We start from the raw sequence: 20,586 nt of genomic DNA, 5'->3' as shown, positions 1-20,586 counted from the left end.
ATGAGGAGCCTTATGGCACAGCAAGGGCCGTAGATTCGGATGATGACCGCCCAGTTGTAGCTTTGAGTGAACAAGAAATAGAGCTCATCAGACGTTTGTGCCCTAATCGTGATCCACTGGTTCATGAATTCAGCGACCTTAGTCATTCTCAACATGCTTATGGAGAAGGAAGAGATGATGAACTGCTAGAGGCTCCAGAGGCTGATGGCAGCGTGGAAATTCAGTTGGGCATGGTGTTCATGGACTTGCCCACCTTAAGAAGGTGGCTACAGGAATATTATGTGAGATGTAAGAGACCATTCAAGGTGAGGCACTCTCATGTGGAGCGCCGTTACACGGTGGTGTGCGAGATGGCAGATTGCAATTGGAGGGTCTGTGCTCGCAAACAGAAGGCCACAGGGAAATTCAAGATCACCAAAATTATAGGTCCACACACTTGCGCCCAGACAGATCTAAAACAGAAGCATAGACAGTTGACCTCTACCCTCATTGCCAGAAAGTTATACACAACTTTGAAGGGTCAGCCCAACTTGAAGGTCAGGACAATTATGGAGATGAGTAAGGAGATATTTAAGTATGACATAAAGTATGGGAAAGCATGGAGGGAAAAGCAACGGGCCTGGAAGACGATATATGGGGACTGGGAGGAGGGGTACGAGCAGTTGCCTTCATTGTTCAATGCAATGAAAGTAGCAAATCCAGGCATGCATTACGAGTATATCCCGAAGCCGAATGAATGTAAGAACGGGAGGCAAATATTCTTTCGTGCATTCTGGTGCTTTCCCCAGTGCGTCGAGGCCTTCAGGCATTGTCGTCCGGTGTTATCCATTGATGGTACTTTCTTGCTTGGCAAGTACATGGGCACACTTTTGGTAGCCATTTCCTGTGATGCAGACAACGCATTGGTTCTTTTGGCTTTCGCTTTGGTGGAGAGGGAGAACAAAGATAGCTGGGGATGGTTCTTGCGGCTTGTTAGGATCCATGTGGTTGGCCCTCATAGGGAGGTAGGTGTCATATCTGATAGACACCAAGGCATACTCAGTGCCGTACAGGAGCAGATTTCGGGGTATGCACCTTTGCACCACCGTTGGTGCACTCGACACCTTGCCGAGAATTTACTTCGGAAGGATGGTACGAAGGACAACTTTCCTCTATTCGAGGAGGTTGCTCGCATGCTTGAGGTGTCGTTCTTCGAGCAGAAGTTGGAGCAGCTGAAAACGGCAACAAACGTAGAAGGTAGGCAGTGGCTGACTGGATTGATGAGAGAACCTAAGAAATGGACAAGAACCTACGACGATGGTGGATGGAGGTACGAGTTTCAGACTAGCAACATAGCGGAGTCATTTAATAGTGTACTGAAGGGTATACGTGCCATGCCCGTCAATGCCATTGTATCATTCACCTTTTATAGGCTTGTTGCATGGTTTAACAATAGACACACTCAAGCAATGGCACTACAGAGTAATAATCAGAAATGGGCACCTAAACCTAATAAGCATCTCGACAAGGCAAAGGAAAGGGCTTTCACACATGACGTCGATTGCTTTGACCACAACACCGGCAAGTACCAGGTCACAAAAAGGGGTGGTACAACGTCTGATGGTGAGGTCCGACCATCAAGGAGTTATATTGTGGTACTTAGTAATTTCTCATGCCGATGTGGGAAGACCAAGCAGTACCACTTCCCTTGTTCTCATTATGTTGCAGCATCTCAGCATCGCAACTTTGCCTACGAGACCCAGATACCGTCGGAGTTCAGTGTTGACAGCCTTGTACAGACTTGGTCTCCCCGTTTCGAGCCTTTCCTGGACGAGGGTCAGTGGCCAGCTTACACTGGGCCAAAATACATTGCAGATCCAGGTACCTGTTGGGACAAACGTGGAACCTGGAAGAGGACGAGGCACAAGATGGTCATGGACCAGGTTTCCGGTAGAACGAGGCGAGGGAGAGCAACCCCCTTTCTTACTGACCCCGAGCAGAACCAATGTGGCAAATGTGGTAGACTTGGGCATAATTCACGTACATGCCATTGGCAGCTTAGTCAGGTGTAAATAACTAATGTTTCATATGCATGTTCACTAGTACCAAAAAGTTATTTATTTGTACATTTAAAACTTATCTGTACTTTGTCTTAATATTTTGTAGGATGGAGCCGTTCCACCTGCTGGAGCCGTACTACGAGGAGAACCACCGAGGACGACTCACCGCGGAGGGGGAGGTAACGACTTTACTTCTGCATGTTATTTTTCCTCTACACATGTACTTGAGTTCACGAATTAATATAATAATTTCTATTCTTTGCAGGAACTGAACCCTCTTCGTCCTCGTTCCCACGATAAGTTCGAGGACATGCGGTACGACGGCAGGTACACTCCTCTCCTTGAGAGGGCTGGCCTTGACGTTGTATCGTTCCAGGTTCGCCGTGGGTTGCCTGCCTTCAACCCCGCGGCGATCTTAGCTCTAGTCGACAGGTACCAAAACTATGAACAGATTCACTTCCATTTATATTTTTGGTTCCCGACGTGCATATAACCTTAGTACTTCTTTCTTGTTTTGTAGATGGAGGCCGGAGATGCACAGCTTCCACCTACCTTGCGGAGAGATGACCGTTACTCTTCAGGACACGCAGAAGTTCCTGGGTGTCCGTATAAGTGGTCGCCCAATTATCGGCCCCTGCGCTGCTGCTGGTTGGAGAGGTAGAGTGGAGGCCTTCCTTGGAAGAGAGCTTCCTCCAGAGACACCCGATGCCCGCTCCTCTGGAGTACTCATTAGTTGGCTGAGGCAGAACTTTGGTCAGTGTCCTGATCATGCAGACGAGCAGACAGTTACCTACTACTGCAGGGCATGGATCATGCAACTTTTTGGTTGTGTCATGTTCCCCGACGCGACGGGAGACACCGCGTCATGGATGTACCTGCCTTGTCTTACTGACTGGGACACGTCGGGGGGCTACAGTTGGGGTTCCGCAGTGCTGGGGTACTTGTACCGGCAGCTTTGCGAGGCTTGCCGCCGGATTTCGGCGAACTCTTCATTAGGAGGATGTGTTTACCTACCTCAGCTTTGGATGTGGTCTCGTTTACCGGTCGGTCGTCCCCAAGTTGGTGCACCTCATCCCTGGTTCGAGGTGCATGGCCTTCGACGTCGGCCGACATACGCCTACCTTTGGGACCAGGTTAAGGGTCCCTTCGCCCGGAGTAAACGTGCATACATCGAGTTCGCGAACGAGCTCGACGCACTCACGCCAGGGCTGGTGAGTTAGCTGCATTTCACATACTAATTTGTTTTCCAGATGTAAGCACTACCTGACTGAAGAATCCAATGCAGGTGACTTGGGAGCCGTACGGGGATGAACAGTATGACCACATCGGGTTCAGCATCATGTGCAAGATGGACGAAGACCTGTACCTGGTGAGGTATCCGTTGATCTGTTTCTATGCGGTTGAGTTCCACCTGCCACACCGGATTGCACGCCAGTTTGGGTTGAGGCAGGAGTGGCCCGTGGAACCGTTCTCGACGTCAATAGACTTGCACAAGTAAGCGTCTTTGAACTTTATTAAGTAATCAAGAATTCAATCAGCCTAATGATAGCATATAAGAATGCTAAAATAGTACCTTAAAAGCATCAATTTACATATACAGTCTCCTTGGACAAGTATGACGTCCATGCCATGATTAGCATTGGGATTAATCTGCAAACAGAATAAGATGTAACGCCAGCTAAGTGAAAAATAAAACAGAATAAGCCTTGTCTGAAAACAGAATAAAAAGAACAAAGGAATATGTGAGGTACCCTAATAAGCTCAAGCACAGTTTTTATCTGCTCCATTTAGCTCGGCCGATCAGATGCATCTTGGAAAATTGCCATCTGCAGCATCGTGCGAGAGATGCAAGTACGCAGCACCCTCATTTACCCTCTGCCACTTCCTTGTCGAATAGCATTGCCTTTTGCACCAAATGTAGTTGGCTGCAACTGTAGTTGGCTGCACGAAATGTGATGGGACAAATAGCATTGTCTTTTGCAAATTCCAGGGAGAGGGTCTGTTTCGGGAGAGTTGAAACTCATGTATTCTAGCAGACACGCTCTGTTGCATACCCGTTCTATCTCAACTGAACTGGTCTGCATATGCAGCTGATAAAAGTTATGGTTTCCTTCATGTAACACAAGGATGATAGCAAATGATTAAACACTTTGAAAAGAGGGGCATTCAACCTTAATTCCTCCAAGGTTCATGGTGTCATCCGCCCTTCCCTGTACAATATAGTACCCACCTACTGTCCTCTGGATTATATCTCCATGTCGTCTGAGTTGCTATAACACAATTGGAAAGTAAAGATTATTCACCCGTTTGTTTTATAACTTATACCTTCTAATAGAATGTCACTGCATTCAGTACTCCAATTTTGTACAGCAAACAATTAGACACTTTAACAATGTCAGTATTGTATATGTTCTGTGAAAGAAAATTCATGACAGACTATAGCATATACTAGATAGCCAAGCAGTGACATATCCACACAGTTTATGTAATAAAATCAAATAGGAAACACTTACTAAATAAATATACAAACGAGAAGATATGCAAGTCCATACCCTTCCTTTATAAATGGGCATTCCATCAAAGTAAACCTTGTCATGATCAGCATTGAGAAGCCGATCACTAGCACCAAAATACAAAGGGAAGAGACCCACTTCTCCAGTGCAAGGTACATCATCAGGCTATCATAGCGAACTTAGCTGGTTATGCCTCGAATGCATTAAACAAAATGGAAATTTTAAGGGACAATACTTACATACGGAGTTCCCTGTTCATCAAGTATGACAAACCCAGTGGACATTGATGCGCCACTAAAAGCTCCAAAGACCTGTGGTCGCAAAAGACTCCCTTGAATGTATGAGGATGCCAACTCTGTGCCCCCACAGCACTCAACAATGGGCTTGTATGAGGCACGCGAAGTTAGCCACAGATTGTCATCAACATCAGAAGCCTCCCCTGTTGTGCCCAGTACTCTGCAAGAATAATACTGTAGCTGTCCTTCTACCAGCTTGTGATGAAGATGGATACATTCTGATAGGTGCCACTCACCTGATTTTGGTCCAGTCAAGCCCTTCAGCACAGTTCCCAGCTTTCCATGACTTCACCAAGCTAGGCACACTTCCTAATACAGTCACACCAGCATCCTGCAAAATATTTTGGAGGAATGCATTGCTCAGCATAAAAGGACTTCATCATATAACACTGAAGAAAAATGATTTTTCAAGCATGTCAAGTGTTTTCTTTAAAGATTATAATAGTGCGTCAAGGTTTGAGATTGGGTGGTTATTCAGCAGAGGTATGCTAGAGCTATCAACAAACAAATGTGAAGTAAGATGTGTCCATGCTACGTGCAAGGTGACTAATGGAACATAACATACTGAAGCTCAAAACTTACAGAACTACAATATATGCAAGTGGCAAGGGTGGATCCTTTTGTCAGCTGAAAAGCAGATGATGGTGCACGTTATGCCAAACACACCTGTACAAATTTGCAGAAATCGCGTCCAAGTGGAGATCCATGATATAAAGCCAAAGTTGCCCCATTTAGAAAGCATGAGTATATGATTATTGGTCCCATAACCCAGCCCAGATTAGTCGGCCAGCAACCTATGTCACATGGACGAACATCCAAATGCGCCCAGTATATTAGTTAGTGCATCCACAGATTGATAAACTGGAGAATAAGAAGACGACCTGCAAATCCAATAGATATATGTACCTTATATGAAGAAATTGCCTTTCTTTTGCAATGAAGCCATGAAGGTGTGCTCAATTTTATGAAAGAAGAATTTCAGAATCACCAAAGCTCAAATTTCCATCTATTCATGTGCGACAAAGAGACAAAACTTGAGCACCTACCTTCCAGCAGCACGAGAAAGAAAATCTTTCCAGGACATATCACCATTCCTTAGAGTAATTCCAAGAGAGTCTCCAATTGCAGGAATCACAACAGCTTTAGCTGAAGTCCCTTGTACGACACGGCTGAAGAATAGAATTATTATAAACTGCTCAGATGTGTGGTGATGGTTAGTATGTACAAGTATTTTAGTTCAGTTAAAGATAAGGTATATATAAAGCTGTCCAACTAATCTAAGCAGATGGTTTCATAGGACTAGATCTTATTTAACTGCAAACTGTAAAAATTACATATTAGGTACAAAACTGTACAATAAATAACAAACTCTCATTTTTTTAAATGAACAGATTAATTTTACCAGAGCATGAATTTGAACTAACTGATCAGTCATACCTGTAAAGTGGAACTTTCTTCCCTCCTCTAACAATGAAATCCTGAAGTTTGTGTGATTCAGAACTTTCTTCCAAACTTATTTCTGTTCTTGGCCTGAGTATGCACTAAAAGTTAAATAGTATTCACAAATGTAGTCAATCTCTCATTATCTCTTGCTGTTCGGACCAGTCCAAGTTAAATCAGTGATGGTGTAAATAATTAAAAAATGGTACTGAAGAAAATTACCTCAAGTTCCTTAGTCCATGGAAAATTTGTACTACTCCACTTTCTATCACCAGATCCTTCAGTGTAGTTAATATCGATAACCTATGAAATATATATATATATATATATATATATATATATATATATATATATATATATATATATATATATATATATATATATATATATAATATGGAATGATGTAGCGTATATTTGTAATATAAATAAAGGTATTTGAGTTACATCTCCACTAACTTGAATTTCATTTATGGCACCCTACAGGATCGATCGTCGGAAACAAAAGAAGGAGACGGACTTTGAGACCTTGCACCATGACTACATCGACCACTGGGATCACTTTCATGAGAACTTGTATGAGAATGACCGGCCCCACGCGAATGAGAACTTCAGAGCGTACCTATCTTGGTACAACCGGGCAACAAGGACCAAACTGAAGGTACAATGGACCCAAACAGACTATGCCGACATTGAGTCCTCCGACGACGAACAAACGTCTTACGACCTTGCGACGAGGGCCGGGACACAGGTGGAGCCTGCGCCGATCCTGGACCGAGTGGTAATGTCCTCTACCTGCTACATATTATGTTCGGGCTACTTATCTGCAAACAAATTTATAAAATGTCACTTAATGCAAGCTGGATTAGCATGCACACATGATTTACCTTATAGTTAGCTAATTTTGATCAAGTGTTCAATTTATGTACACCTCCGCTGCTTGCTCTGCACTGTTAGGGTTGCCTGAGCTATCCCCGTCCCTGCAGCAATCTTTCTAAAAAATTATATCTGATTATGAGATCAAAAGAAAAACACCACTCATATTTCTTTATCTTTTTATGAATCAGATCTGATTATGAGATCAAAAGAACCATGTCTCTTCTATCATTGGCTATTGGATCTATGCATAAATTTTCAGTTTAGCAGAATGATACAGTGCTGTTTAGTAGTATGCCAAGCCAAACCACTCATATTTTCAGTTTCTTTGAGCTCTAACATGTTCCACCTAATCGACACAGCCAAGCCAAATATATATAAAAAAACAATCTGAGCTGCTGCTGTGATTTCAATGCTAGCTGCTGTCATGCACATTTTTGTTCTCTGTTAGTGTGAACGAGCAGGACCTTGCTGTGGGTGCTCGTGGCTGGCAGCTAGCCTCTCTCCCTCCTGTTGTGCCCTGTGCCCGAGTGGCCGAGTGTTATTATTTGAACTACCTCTGTTTTTTAAGATCTGAGTACTCCGATTAGCACTGGACCGTCTCAAGGTTATATGTGAACTCAAGCTATGTGAGAATGTCTCAGCGGAAACACTTGCTGTTCATCTGGCAATGACGGTGGGGTTGTAGGATGCTTAACTCTCCACATATATATAGTTCAGAAGTTCGACTATACATTTAGTAGTGTTTTGGGATGGCAGTGAGCATTATTTGAATTAGTTTGGTGATGACTATATCATTTATCTTAGCATTTACATTATATATAGTTCTTTCAGCTATACTTCGTGCAGTCCTGATCCTGATTTACATTATTTGAATTAGTTTGGTGATGACTATATCATTTATCTTAGCATTTCGCTTTTTCGTTTCTTCTCAGTTTGCATTTTCAACTAGTAATTTCAATATCAAAATTTCAGTAAGATTCTAATTTTAGATTTTAAGCGCATTAATATTTGTTTTTTTTTCCAGGGCAACGCGCAGAAGCAATCTGTGATTGAGATCGAACGGTTTCCAAGAACAAACGTGGACAAACACACACTAAACAGCTTTCTTGGAGTAAGTCGACACTAGCCCTCTTGTTGTTTTATGCTTAAGTAAGTTGTTGAAGCTAGTGGTTTACTACTTAATATCTTTGCATGACAGAGGCTAGCACGTAGGCTGCGTCGTGCTGCAGCTCGTTGTGGTTGTGGTACTAGCGCTGCGATGGACACACCTGTCGGCCTCGGCTCTTCTTCTCATGGAGGTACTAGTGCTGCGACTGTGGAGACTTTCCAAGGAGACGGAGACGAGGACGACGTGGAAGGCGACGAGGAGGCCAAGGAGCGTGGTCATGATGAGCTTGGCGAGTCCCAGCTCTAGGACGCTCCTTCGACTCAGCCTACGCCAGTTGCAGGAACGAGAAGACGTCGTCCGCCTTGCACGTACACTTCAGGCACCGACGCAAGGGTAAGACTAGGAGACAGTGACGACGACTTTTAGGTTAACACTATGGTAACAACTATCTATGCGATGTCACAGACTATTTGGGTTGCATGGACTTTGCTTATTTTGCATGTGTGGAGAATTGAAAAGTATGTAGTAACTTTCCTATAACTATTTGTGATTGTATGGACATTGTGTACTATTTGGACTATGCAGGACATGTTATGTTGATTGTGATGTTCGATGTGGTTGTATTGTGGTCTTTGGACGATTAGATTTTTGGATTATATAATGATTTCTCTACTTGTAACCGTGGGTGGTCCTAAAACAAGGGAAACTTTTACGATTTTTTTTTGTGAATCATTAATTATACTACACTGCTATAAAGGCACAACAACGTGTATAGTCCAATCGTATCATATAGACGCTTTGCAGATGAATCCAGGCTTTTCAGTAACAGTGAACGAATCTAAGCTTTTCAGACAATAGTACACCTATAGGTACAACGACATGCAAGGAAGCACAACTCCACTCCATCTATACCATCCATCTTATTACTGTTTGATCCAACGGTTGAGACGAAGAGGCACACGGATCGCTGACATGACACATTGAGAGGCCTCCATTCCTCCTCTCAACCAATAAATAACCCCTCTCCCCCTCTCATTCAAACACACAACAAGAAGAAAGAGCACTCCTCAGCATTTTCTCCCGTTGTAGTACTAATGTCTGGAGGGTCATCCAGAGGGAGAGGAAAGGGGAAGGGAACTACCTGGGGATGGGAGGGCCCTCTTGGTCCAGATTTCTTTGAGGAAGCTCTTTATGAGAGGTTCCCAGTTGAGAGCAAAAGCGATTTCATCAAAGAGGCACCACTGAGAGGATACGATGAAAGGAAAGAAGCGTGGCCAAAATGCATGCATGGTGAGGACTGCCTAGTCCAGATGTTCACCGAGGGAATAGATGGAGGCCGACGTTTCTTCAAATGCCCGCGAGCATGGGTAATTGCTATTAATATTTGTTTCTTCTATATGTTCCGCTTCTATACAACTTACATGGCATATTTACTGCAGTCTTCCTTATCCGAAGAAAACTGTGGGTTCACTAGGTGGGTTGATCCTCGACCTATTTATCCGCATGCGGAGTACATCTACTACCCGCAGGACCGTATCTTTGATCTTGAAAGGGAAATTAGCAGTGGCTACAAGGACGATGAACAGGAAGAGTACAACAATGGTGCTAGTTCACAGGAGGCACTCTGCAATGATCCATATTGCACCTGCCCTAATCATAAGAACAAGGGTCCTCTGCCGCCACCCCCGCCGCCACCACCACCAACAATGGGAGGATACTTTGGAGAAGGTGCAACACAATTTGCTATGTGGCCACACTACTACATCCATGTGTTTGTTTTTTTTCCTTTAATCATCTAAGACATGTTAGGGTTAGTCGAAGAAAATATGTACCCTTGTTTGGCACATGTTCTCACATGTCATTTTATGTGCATTGTTTGCTTCAATTACCTAAGGTATGTTAGGTTTAGTCCGGGACCTCTGTAACCTAGTTTGGTACATGTTATCACATGCCATTTCATGTATTGTGTGTGTTGAATTAGGTAATCCACTACTTCGTTACGTTTTATTTGCAGTACCTAAGCTCATTTCACTACCTATACAATATTAAACTCAATATTATGACAACAAATAATGAAACCAACGAATACTATGAAAGGTCCAGTAATAGAGCACACTAATTAACATAACAACATTTGAAGTACATGACGACAAACTAAAAGTGCATTACATGACAACACAATGCAAAGTACAAGGTTAAACAACATTGTTCGTGAATATACCATACATCTAGCAAGTTATGAAGACTACTGAGTACAACGAGGCCACTTTCCCTTCCTCTGGGCATCGGGATTGTCCCGCTGCCTTCGTTCGCTGCGCACGCTCAAGCTTCCTCTCCCTCTCCTCCCTGTGCGAAGCAACACGCCTCCTTTCCTCCTTTTCCTTGTGCTCCTTTTCTAGAGCCTCCTCTCTGCGTCTCTTCTCCATCATCTCCTTGTCCTCTGTCTCCCACCGTAACAGTTTCTGCATCCATTCCTTATCTTCCGGCTTGATCTCAGTGTCGATCCACTGCTCAAAATCGCATAGCGGTGGAGGGGTCTGCAACAAATACAAATGTTACAAAACAAATAAATCATGCAAGACTTCATTTGACATAAAATAAATATTAAACAACATTAATTTCTCACCATCTTATTAATGCGGCGCTGACGAAGTGTAGGCTCAAACACAAAATTGGCACACATCCAATACCTCTGCCTATACGTGTCCTCTTCATCGAACTTGGCTACCTTGCAAGGATCGCCGCAAAAGTACATGGGAACTGGAACACAACTAGGCATAGGCAACGGGTCGAAGGCATTTCCGGTCATCCGGCCATAACTACAATTAAAACAAATTTATTCTAAGAACCGAAAGCAATGAACATTAAACCCTAAACCTAGGGTTTTTCTATTTGTTGCACATAAATGAAAACATAATATAAAACGTTGAGAATAGATTACCTTTGCTTACTAGCTTTACCATGTCTTGGTATCCTACGGTTACATAATACAAAATATAAAAAATCACTTCAAACATTAGGTAATGTATCTAGGGTTGCAAAATAGATGTAATATATATACCAAATCAATGCGTAAAATTAGATAAGGGGATAGAGGATATCTTGCTCGCGAAGATGTATGGATCAAATTCAAGTATCCAAGGTCAAATTCTTCGATTCAATAAATTGGGCGGGTTAGGGAGAGGAAGAAACCGAGAGGGGGAGGAAGAAATGAGAGCGGCGTCGGCAAGAAGCTTGGCCTCGGGGTGTAAATCCATGCTCGGCGCCTAGATCTGTGGCGCCGACCTCGGCGTCATGTGTTATGGCGCCGAGTTGTCCGCCACGTGAACGCCACCTTGGATGCCATGTTGTGGACGACCAGGCATCTTGGCGCCAAGATCTGTGGCGCTGAGACGTGTTACCTCGGCGCCAGTACTAATGGCGCCGACCCCAGGGTCCAAAGATGAGTTTAAGTCTCCCAGGGGGCCAAATGTAAATTTTATTCGAAAAAGGGTCAAATAGTAAAAATTTAGGTCTAGTGGCTCACACTGTCCTTAAAGTTTACTCTCTATCCCATCGAACGTTTGACACATGCATAAAGTATTAAATATAGACTAAAAATAATTAATTACACAGTTTACGACTAATTTGTGAGACGGATCTTTTAAGCCTAATTAGTCTAAGATTTGGCAATGTAGTGCTACACACATGTGCTAATGACGGATTAGTTAGGTTTAATAAATTTGTCTCGCGGATTACTGACGGATTCTGTAATTTATTTTTTTATTAGTATCCGAACATCTCATGCAACACCCATTGGCGGATCCAGGGGGGGCTGGGGGGGCTGCAGCCCCCCCGGGAGAGTGATTTTGCCTTGATATTACTGTAGAAAAAATGTGATTTCATCGTTAATCTTCAACATTTGTTCTAAATCTCTATTGATTAGCCCCCCTGAGGTGCTCATCCTGGATCCGCCACTGGCAACACCCCATGTGACACCATGAAATTTTAGGCCCTGAATTTAAACGAGGCCTCAGTCTTACTCCTTGAACGAAACAAGGGAGAAGATAGCAGAGCATCTCTTCTCTTACACATTCCGATGCACATCTTTCGCGAATTCGATGGTGGCCGGCAAATGAAGGCAACGTGATCTCCGATCTCCCTCCAGAGACATCAACTAGAGTGTACTCCTACTATAAGAAATGAAAGATACTGATGCGTGTAAAGAAAGAAGGGACGTCGCGACCTGGTAACGCCAACGCATTCTTCCGCCACCAGTTTACAGCGCCCATGGGAACCCGACCAATCCGTCGCCATCTCGTCGCATTGCCATGGTGGCCCTCCTTTCCGCGCATCAAAGCCAGTAAACGAACTGTGGGGTGTGGGCACGCAGAGACGGTAGCGTGAGTAACGAGACGTTCGTGCGAACAAACAAAGGCCAGGTTGAAACTTGAAAGGCAGGAGAACCTGATCCTGATCGGAGGAGGAGGAGGCGCGGCCGCTGCGGCGACTGGAGGGCTCCGCGACGCCCAAGGGCCGCTACGCACGTCCCCTTCGCGCGCGGACCGATGCGTTGCGTTGTGCTGTGTCCTCTTCCGGCCGGCTGGCGGCGGCGATGCCGAAGCCTGCTCGTCCTACCCTATAGCTCGCGTCGGCCGCGTGGCAGTAGTCTATCAACGACAGCACCCAAAATATAATTCTTTGGATATCGCTATAGATAAAATATTCAATATCTATTCGGCATCTTCTCCAACAACAAAATTCAAAAGAGAATTCTTTCGGTAAATGAGTTTTTCAGGAGAGAGGATGTCCATATTTAGATTGTGTCTCTCAGACAATCCAAAATAGGTCTTCCATATAAGTGCTATGTTAGAGACTAATTTTAAATTCTTCCTACCTATTTTAGATTTAAATATCCATATAAATTTTGGTCGGAGACATTCTTAGGGCGTCCCATCAGGACTGAAATAGCCCTAGATGAATCGCAGAACAGCAGCGCGCTAGTCCTAGCTAGTCTCGCACGTTTCTCCACGAAATCTCTCTCACGGCATTCACGGCTCTGCACTCTCACGTTCTTTTTTTATTGTTTCTGCTGGTCACGTAGCTAGATATGTGTATTTTCAAAGTTTGATTTTGTTTATTACGGACGGATGAGTTCGCGTCGGTTTTTTTTTTAAAAGCGGTTGCGTGTTTATTTGGAACCATGCTACCCAGATGAATGAAACTGCCCCCACCCAATCTCAGCAAAGGAAATTCAGGCTATGGTTTTGTTATAGGCCCTAAGCACAAATGACATCGGCCCAGTTTGGCCTGCCATCACCTGGCCTGCAGACAAGAAACCAGCCCATAGAAGGTGAGATGAAGGTCCAGCGTTCGGTCGGATCCAAGCCGTATACGTGAGCACGGCTCCATCCCAACGCCGATCTTGCGGGGCACACGTGATACGCCGGATCTTGGCAGCCGAAAAAAGTGAAACATGGCCACGTTCTTGTTCTAGATGGTTTCACGGACATTTTACGCTCTTGTTTTGGAAACATTAATATTTTTATATGGTACAAAATTATTATGACATATCGCTTCACATTCTTATTTCTGTTCTACATTCTCGTTCACTTCTGTGAACATGGATACTAATCGCCATATCACCCCCACTTCACGTCGTTTGGCCTGGTTTGGATGGGACAAATTATTTTGGTACAGCATTTTGCTATCAGGAGAAATCGCTGATAGGAGAATCTAAGTATTTAGCAATCCTATTTTGTGTAAACCGTCCAAAATGTGAATGGCCTAAATATCCTTGGAACTCATGATACATTTTATTTGATTGTTTAACACATTTGCACTATTTTCGACTACTTTTCTACATTTAATTTGATAGTCCTATCATTTTCCTTTTATAAAACCTAAAACGATTAGCTCTACATGTAGGGCAATATTGGAATGTACATCTTGCAATCAATAATTCACATTCCATTGCAAATCTACTACAAGTTCAAATATTTATCTATTGCAAATCTCTACTAACAGCTGCAAATCCATTAACGAAAAACGCAGACCTTCCATAGGTTGGAGCAAGTAGTTCCATAGCTATGTCTATGGGCGATGAGATATTCGATGATTACAGCAGAGGTATTGCTAGCTATTTATATCCAGGATCAACTTGCCACCCAAGCTAAGAAGTCGTGTCCCAGTCGGAGTCTTGGCGTAATCCGGAGATATCCTTCCTCGAATAGGGTAGTCGCGCCTGGTCAGGTCTCTTCTGATCCAGAGTCGGTGTTCAGCAAATCTTGTAGTCGGGATACCCGGGGGTATGGCATCAACATAAGCCCCCAAGCTTGTCTGTCAAACGCAACTTAATTGTCTGCAAGAAATTGGGATCGCCTTAATCGGGTGGTTTGTACTTTGGGTACCAAGAGGCAGCCCGAATAACCAGTTGGGCTGGCACATATCCACTACTTGTAGGCTAGTCGAAGCCGTGAGCGGTGGATCGGATCTTCAAGTTGTTGTTGTTGTCGGATTTGCAAGGCACGTCGACTAGCACCCAGGGCACATTGGCAAGATGCAGTGAGGGGACAGGCCTCTAGGAAGGGGACTAGGGACGATGACGTTAGCGCTAATAACAGGGTTGTTGTCAGCGTCGACGTCGAAACCTAGAATGCCCACTGCGGTGCTCGGTGTGGAGAAAAGAGGGAGGGCGAAGTGGAGAAGGGCGAGCAGAGCACGGACCCGCTGAGGGGAACATGCCATTTTACATGTAGTGCTTTTTGGTGTGTAAAACTTCCCACATCTCTTGGGAGGGTGGGAATCGGTGGAATTCTTCTCACTACTCTTGTGCGGCCAATTGTGTGTCATCATTCATATGACACCATCATCCATCATGGCCTTTGAATCTGGGTGTCTAGGGACATTGGTTGGGTTTTCTCCACCAAAATCGGCTCACTGAGTCCGTTTGTAGAACCAAGCGTCAACGCCACTATCGAGTTGTTACACATGCTTGGCTTGAGCTCAACTTTAGACTCGGAAATGAAGGTTTTTATGGCAATGACCACTCGTGCATCTAGAAGGATGCATAATTGATAGTTGACATATTAGGATATAGCTGAATGCCGTGGTTGGCCCTAGCTAGCTGAGTGGTGCTGAAGGAGTGGGCGCCTTTGACCATCAGTCGGGAGACTGTCACACCCGTGGTCCCCGGTGAGATCAATCCAGTGGCATGAGCAATCATAGGAGAAATCCAAAGAAGGGATCTCAGTAACTAGAAGGAAGATTGACTTCTTGATCTTGTTTCATGTTTCTTGAATATTTTCTGTTCTCCTCTTCTAGAGCTCTTGGTCACTCATTTTGTAGATGCAATTTGTTTCTTGGGCCATGGATTGTCTCAGTATTCGTGGGTTTTGTCCTAGGCTGAGTGTTACATAGACCGAACCCTAAACATAGATTTTCAGGTGAAAATTGACGATGTAAGGGGTGTGGGAGCTGAGGGGGAGGTGGCCTGAATCGACCAATTTCAACAATCATCGGGTCACCGAAGCTGCTTCTCCGTTTGACTTTGGCGGTGGTGGCGGCTTCACGTATTGCAGCGCCATGAGAAGGTTGGGAGAAGAGTTGTGTCGGTGTCTTGGACCGGTGGGTCCTCAACCAACTAGTAAAAATGTACTGCGTGCCCCTAATCTCGGATGGTGATACAAAGAGACAAGGTTTATACTGGTTCGGGCAATGGGTGCCCTACGTCCAGTCTGAGAGGTCGATCTTGTATTCCTTGCACCAAAATGCTCGTAGTAGGGGGTTACAAGCAGGGCGAGAGAGGGAGCTAGTCCTAGGTATCTGCGTGGAGCGGCGTGGATTGCTTGAGATGTTGGTCTCAGGCAGCGGGGAAGTGTGCACATTATAGTGTGTCGAGCGTGTGTTCGTCTATCTCATGAGAGCGTGAGCCCGTCTATGCCTGAATGTGTGCGAGTGTGCGAGTCAATCCCCCCTGTACGTGTTCGTCTATCTCGTGCGCTCGGGTCTCCCCCCTAGAAACAGCCCCGATCCCTCCCTTTTATAGTTGAAGGGGGGACAGGGGTGATGCATGTGTTAGTTATGTGGCATCGTGCGAACAGAGGCGGCATGTCCAAGCCCTGTAGCCTGTTACTATGGCGGCATGGTCGATGGAGTGGCCCTGCCCTTGAAGTGCTAGAGCAACACGCCGGTCACATCCGATCCTGTGCGACGTGGGAGCTCTAGTGATAGCCTGACGTAGGGCCTGGCGGGTGACGTGCCTGGTTGCTATTCGTCGATAGCGTAAAGAGCCGAGGCTCAGCTGGTGCTGAGGCCGAACCATCGTGGGGGGCTTGGCGGGAGTGAATCCCAAGGCTGCCGAGACCCTGAAGTGATTGCCGAGGCTCAGAGGGAGCAGTTGGTCCCGTACACTGATTCCGAGGCTATAGTAACCTGGACTTGACTCCGCACGCCGCGTTGTTTTTGGAGCAAGGGTTAGGTGGCACCGTGCAGTATGGGCGCCGGTCGTGGGCACAGTGCTAAGCACAGCGGCCGGTAACCCCTGCTCTGTCCTATCTCGGAAGGCATGGCTCCGATGTGACTTACGTCTCGTCGGCCACTCCACTATGTCAAGCCATCGTTCGGCCGATATCGCGGGAGCGGTTGAACGCGCTGGTCGGATGTGACATCTTGTCCGAGAAGTTGGTCGAGGCAGAGGCAACGGGGTTGTTTGCCAAGCCGGCCTTGAGCGAGGCAGAGAATCGGTAACTCGTCTAAGGCCTTCCGGGCGGGGCCTCGGGCGAATCGGAGAATTGGTTCCCCATCCGAGGCCTTACGAGCCGGCCTCGAGCGAGACGAAGGATCGGTAGGCCGCCTGAGGCCTCTAGCAAGGCGGAGAGTAGGTGGCCTCGGACGAGGCCAGGGTTTAGCCAGTAGTTGTCTCTTGGCTTTGATTTCGGCAGGGTCTAAGCGATTTTTTCGATTGTTGCTTAGGGGACCCCTTTTTATTGTACCCGACAGTAGCCCCCGAGCCTCAAGGAGAGTGTGAGTGCTCTCCTTGAGGTTTTGATGAGACTATACTCGCAGTAGCTCCTGGCGGGTTGGTATTTCGTACTCGAGGCCTCGGTGGGTGCGCGTGAGCGCACCCGCCGGGTGTAGCCCCCGAGGCCCTAGAGGAGTGGATTTATTCCTCCAGGGGCTTTTCTTACGTCGTGCGAGGGGTTTATTGCGTTTGCCAAGCCCATGAGTGCGAGTTTGGGTCGTTGGGCCTTGGTTTGGTTGTAGGAAGAGCCCCCGAGCCTCTGCGCGGAGCAAGAGGTCGGTCAGGAGTTTCCCTGTCTTTTTTGTGCGGCCCTCACGCATCCTTTTCGTTCGGAAGGAGGGGTGGAGGGCGCCATGCTACCCTCATTGGGCGTGAGCAGCGACACCTCCAGTGAGCTGTTATCGGGTAAGTCCGAGTGGAGGCCCGTGCCCTATTCGATAGGGGTCAGCTAGCAGTCTAGAGACACACTCCAAGAGTACCAGAGGGCTTCTCTAGTGGGTGCCGGGGCCATTCGATGGGCCCTGGTGGCTTGATGCCTCCCTACGGTGGGATCCCATTCGGAGACCTCCCTACCGGTCTCGGACATGACTTAGGGCATCCCGAGCGATCGTTCGCTCGGGCCTTGGCCATGCGCGGGCTCGCCCATAGTTGTCCCTGACTCTGCTACCCTAGGGCAGCTGTCAAAACCCTCAGGGGCCCAGCCTTCGAACCCCTGGACCGTAACAGGCTCGATGCCCTTTATCGCATTTTTTTGAGCCTTCGAGTGTGAGCTTGGGTCGCTTGTCTTCATCCTGGGTGTAGGAAGAGCCCCCGAGCCTCCGCACAGAGCGAGAGGGTGGTCAGGGGTTCCCCTGGCTTTTTGTGCGACCCTCATGCATCCTTTTTGTTTGGACAGAGGGGTTGTTTGCCGAGCCCCCTCAAGTGCGAGCCTGGGTCGCTGGGTCTTGGCAAGGTTGCAGGAAGAGCCCCCTAGCCTCTACATGGAGCGAGAGGGCCGTCAGGAGTTCCCCTAGCTTTTTGTGCGACCCTCGCGGATCCTTTTCGTTCGGAAGGAGGGGTTTGTTTGCCGAGCCCCCTCGAGTGCGAGCCTGGGTCGCTGGGTCTTGGCAAGGTCGCAGGAAGAGCCCCCTAGCCTCTACATGGAGTGAGAGGGCCGTCAGGAGTTCCCCTGGCTTTTTGTGCGACCCTCGCACATCCTTTTCATTCAGAAGGAGGGGTTTGTTTGCCGAGCCCCCTCGAGTGCGAGCCTAGGTCGCTGGGTCTCTGTAAGGTTGCAGGAAGACCCCCCTAGCCTCTGCACGGAGCGAGAGGGCTGTCAGGAGTTCCCCTGGCTTTTTGTGCGACCCTCACGCATCCTTTTCGTTCAGAAGGAGGGGTGGAATATGCCAGGCTACCCTCGGTGGGCGCGAGCGGTGACACTTCCGGTGAGCTGTTATCGGGTAAGTCCGAGTGGAGGCCCATTCCCCATTCGATTGGGGTCAGCTAGCAGTCCAAAGACGCACTCCAAGAGTACCAAACGACTTCTTTAGTGGGTGCTGGGGCCGTTCGATGGGCCCTGGTGGCTCGATGCCTCCCTACGGTGGGATCCCATTCGGAGACCTCCCTACCGGTCTCAGACACGACTTAGGGCGTCCCAAGCGTTTCGCTTGCTTGGGCCTTGGCCCCGTACGGGCTTGCCCATAGTCGTCCCTAACTCTGTTGCCCTAGGGCGGCTGTCGAAACCCTCGGGGGGCCCAGCCTTCGAACCCCTGGACTGTAACAGGCTCGATGCCCGGTTTCTTCGTCTGAAAGGAATCGGGTGGGGGATATTCCCCCCCATCGGCTTGACAATAGCAGGCGTGCCTTTTGAGGTGGTTTTCTTGGGGAGATAGAATGGCATCTACCGCTGCAGCGGTCGGACGCGATGCTGTGTCAGCGGATGAGACATAACTATTTACGCGATTAATAAGAAGAAGGTGGGTACGTGGGCGGTAAAATCGGATCTGGATTAACTATGCCGGATCTGAGGGAAACTCTCCCGATTTCATCGCCTGCCTGTCTCACCTCCTTCTAGCATAAGTACGTGACGAGCTTCGCCCCTCCCCTCCTTACCTTGCCTGCATTCGCCTTTGCCGCCCTTGAGCCATTGCTAGGAACAGAGAGCCCCGGGGAGAAGAAGGGAGAAGAGCGAAGCAGAGAGAGAGAGGCTTACGGTCGTAGTTGCTTTCTCTACCGCACTCATGGCCGATACTGTCGTTATTGAGGTGGACGCTTGGGGTCAGTCCGACGTATCCGTGGAGACGCTCCAGTCACTTGTCAATGACGGCCTTCTCCGTCTGGTTACCGACCCCAATAGGCTGGAGTGGATTGCTCCATCGGGCAAGCCGGAGCCGAGGCCGCACGATGGCTGCGTTGTGAGCTTCGTGTCCTTCCATGAGTGTGGTCTCGGCCTGCCAGTGGACTGGTTAATGTGGGTGCTCCCGCACTACTATGGCGTGGAGCTCCACAACTTCAATCCCAACTCCATCACGCAGGCGGCCATCTTCGTTGCCGTCTACGAGGGTATCTGGGGATTGCCCCCCATTGGGAGTTGTGGCTCCACCTCTTCCGGTCGGGGCATACTGTCGGTGTTTTGGACCGGCGGGCCCTCAACCAACTAGTAAAAACATGCTGCGTGCCCCTAATCCCAGATGGTGATGCAAAGAGACACAAGATTTATACTGGTTCGAGCAATGGGTGCCGTACGTCCAGTCTGGGAGATCGATCTTGTATTCCTTGCACCGAAATGCTCGTAGTAGGGGGTTACAAGCAGGACGAGAGAGGGAGCTAGTCCTAGGTCTCTGCGTGGAGCAGCGAGGATTGCTTGAGATGTTGATCTCAAGCGGCGGAGAAGCGTGCGTGTTACAGAAAGTCGAGTGTGTGTTCGTCTACCTCATGAACCCATGAGCCTTTCTCCCTGAAACAGCCTAAACCCCTCCCTTTTATCGCTAAAGGGGGGGACAGGGGTGATACATGTGTTAGCTATGCGGCGCCGTGTGAACAGAGGCGACATGTCCGAGCCCTGTAGCCTATTATTATGGCGGTATGGTTGATGGAGTGGTCCTACCCTTGAAGCGCTAGAGCAACGTGCCGGTCACATCCGAACTTGTGCGACGTGGGAGCTCCAGTGATGGCTGGACGCAGGGCCTAGCGAGCGACGTGCTACTTGCTGTGCGTTGGCTGCGTGAAGAGCCGAGGCCCAATTGGTGCCGAGGCCGAGCCGTCGTAGGGGGCTCGGCAGGCGCGAATCTCGAGGTTGCCGAGACCCTGAAGTAGACTGCCGAGGCGTGAGGGG

The 20,586-nt window shown here is 47.4% G+C and overlaps 1 protein-coding gene and 2 pseudogenes across 1 annotated transcript; 1 reads left to right on the top strand and 2 right to left on the bottom strand.

Annotated features, from left to right (window-relative positions):
* The first annotated feature begins 1,448 nt into the window (after positions 1 to 1,448).
* On the top strand, positions 1,449 to 10,071 carry LOC136454982 (uncharacterized; annotated as a pseudogene).
* On the bottom strand, positions 3,623 to 6,755 carry LOC136451193 (probable CoA ligase CCL12; annotated as a pseudogene).
* Positions 10,072 to 10,500: 429 nt separating the features above from the next.
* On the bottom strand, positions 10,501 to 12,791 carry LOC136454981 (uncharacterized). Its single transcript, XM_066455201.1, has 5 exons — positions 12,719 to 12,791; positions 12,498 to 12,623; positions 11,214 to 11,246; positions 10,899 to 11,091; positions 10,501 to 10,809 (listed from the first exon to the last, which is right to left on the bottom strand). Exons 2-5 carry the CDS (start codon positions 12,566 to 12,568, stop codon positions 10,501 to 10,503), a joined length of 606 nt encoding a protein of 201 aa, XP_066311298.1. The 5' UTR covers positions 12,569 to 12,623; positions 12,719 to 12,791.
* Positions 12,792 to 20,586: the final 7,795 nt, after the last annotated feature.

The sequence above is a fragment of the Miscanthus floridulus genome, chromosome 5 (assembly GCF_019320115.1).
Source record: "Miscanthus floridulus cultivar M001 chromosome 5, ASM1932011v1, whole genome shotgun sequence".
Classification (NCBI taxonomy): Eukaryota; Viridiplantae; Streptophyta; class Magnoliopsida; order Poales; family Poaceae; genus Miscanthus; species Miscanthus floridulus.
Note: the sequence above shows the minus strand (reverse complement) of the source record. Positions and strands in the feature narration are given on the sequence as shown.

Excerpts from the sequence above, each read along its gene's own strand:
- LOC136454981 (XM_066455201.1), bottom strand. The coding sequence starts at position 12,568 with ATGGCGACGGATTGGTCGGGTTCCCATGGGCGCTGTAAACTGGTGGCG. Across the intron at positions 11,092-11,213 it reads GGTAAAGCTAGTAAGCAAAG|TTATGGCCGGATGACCGGAA; the intron begins GTAATCTATTCT and ends TTTTAATTGTAG. Across the intron at positions 10,810-10,898 it reads AGCGCCGCATTAATAAGATG|ACCCCTCCACCGCTATGCGA; the intron begins GTGAGAAATTAA and ends TATTTGTTGCAG.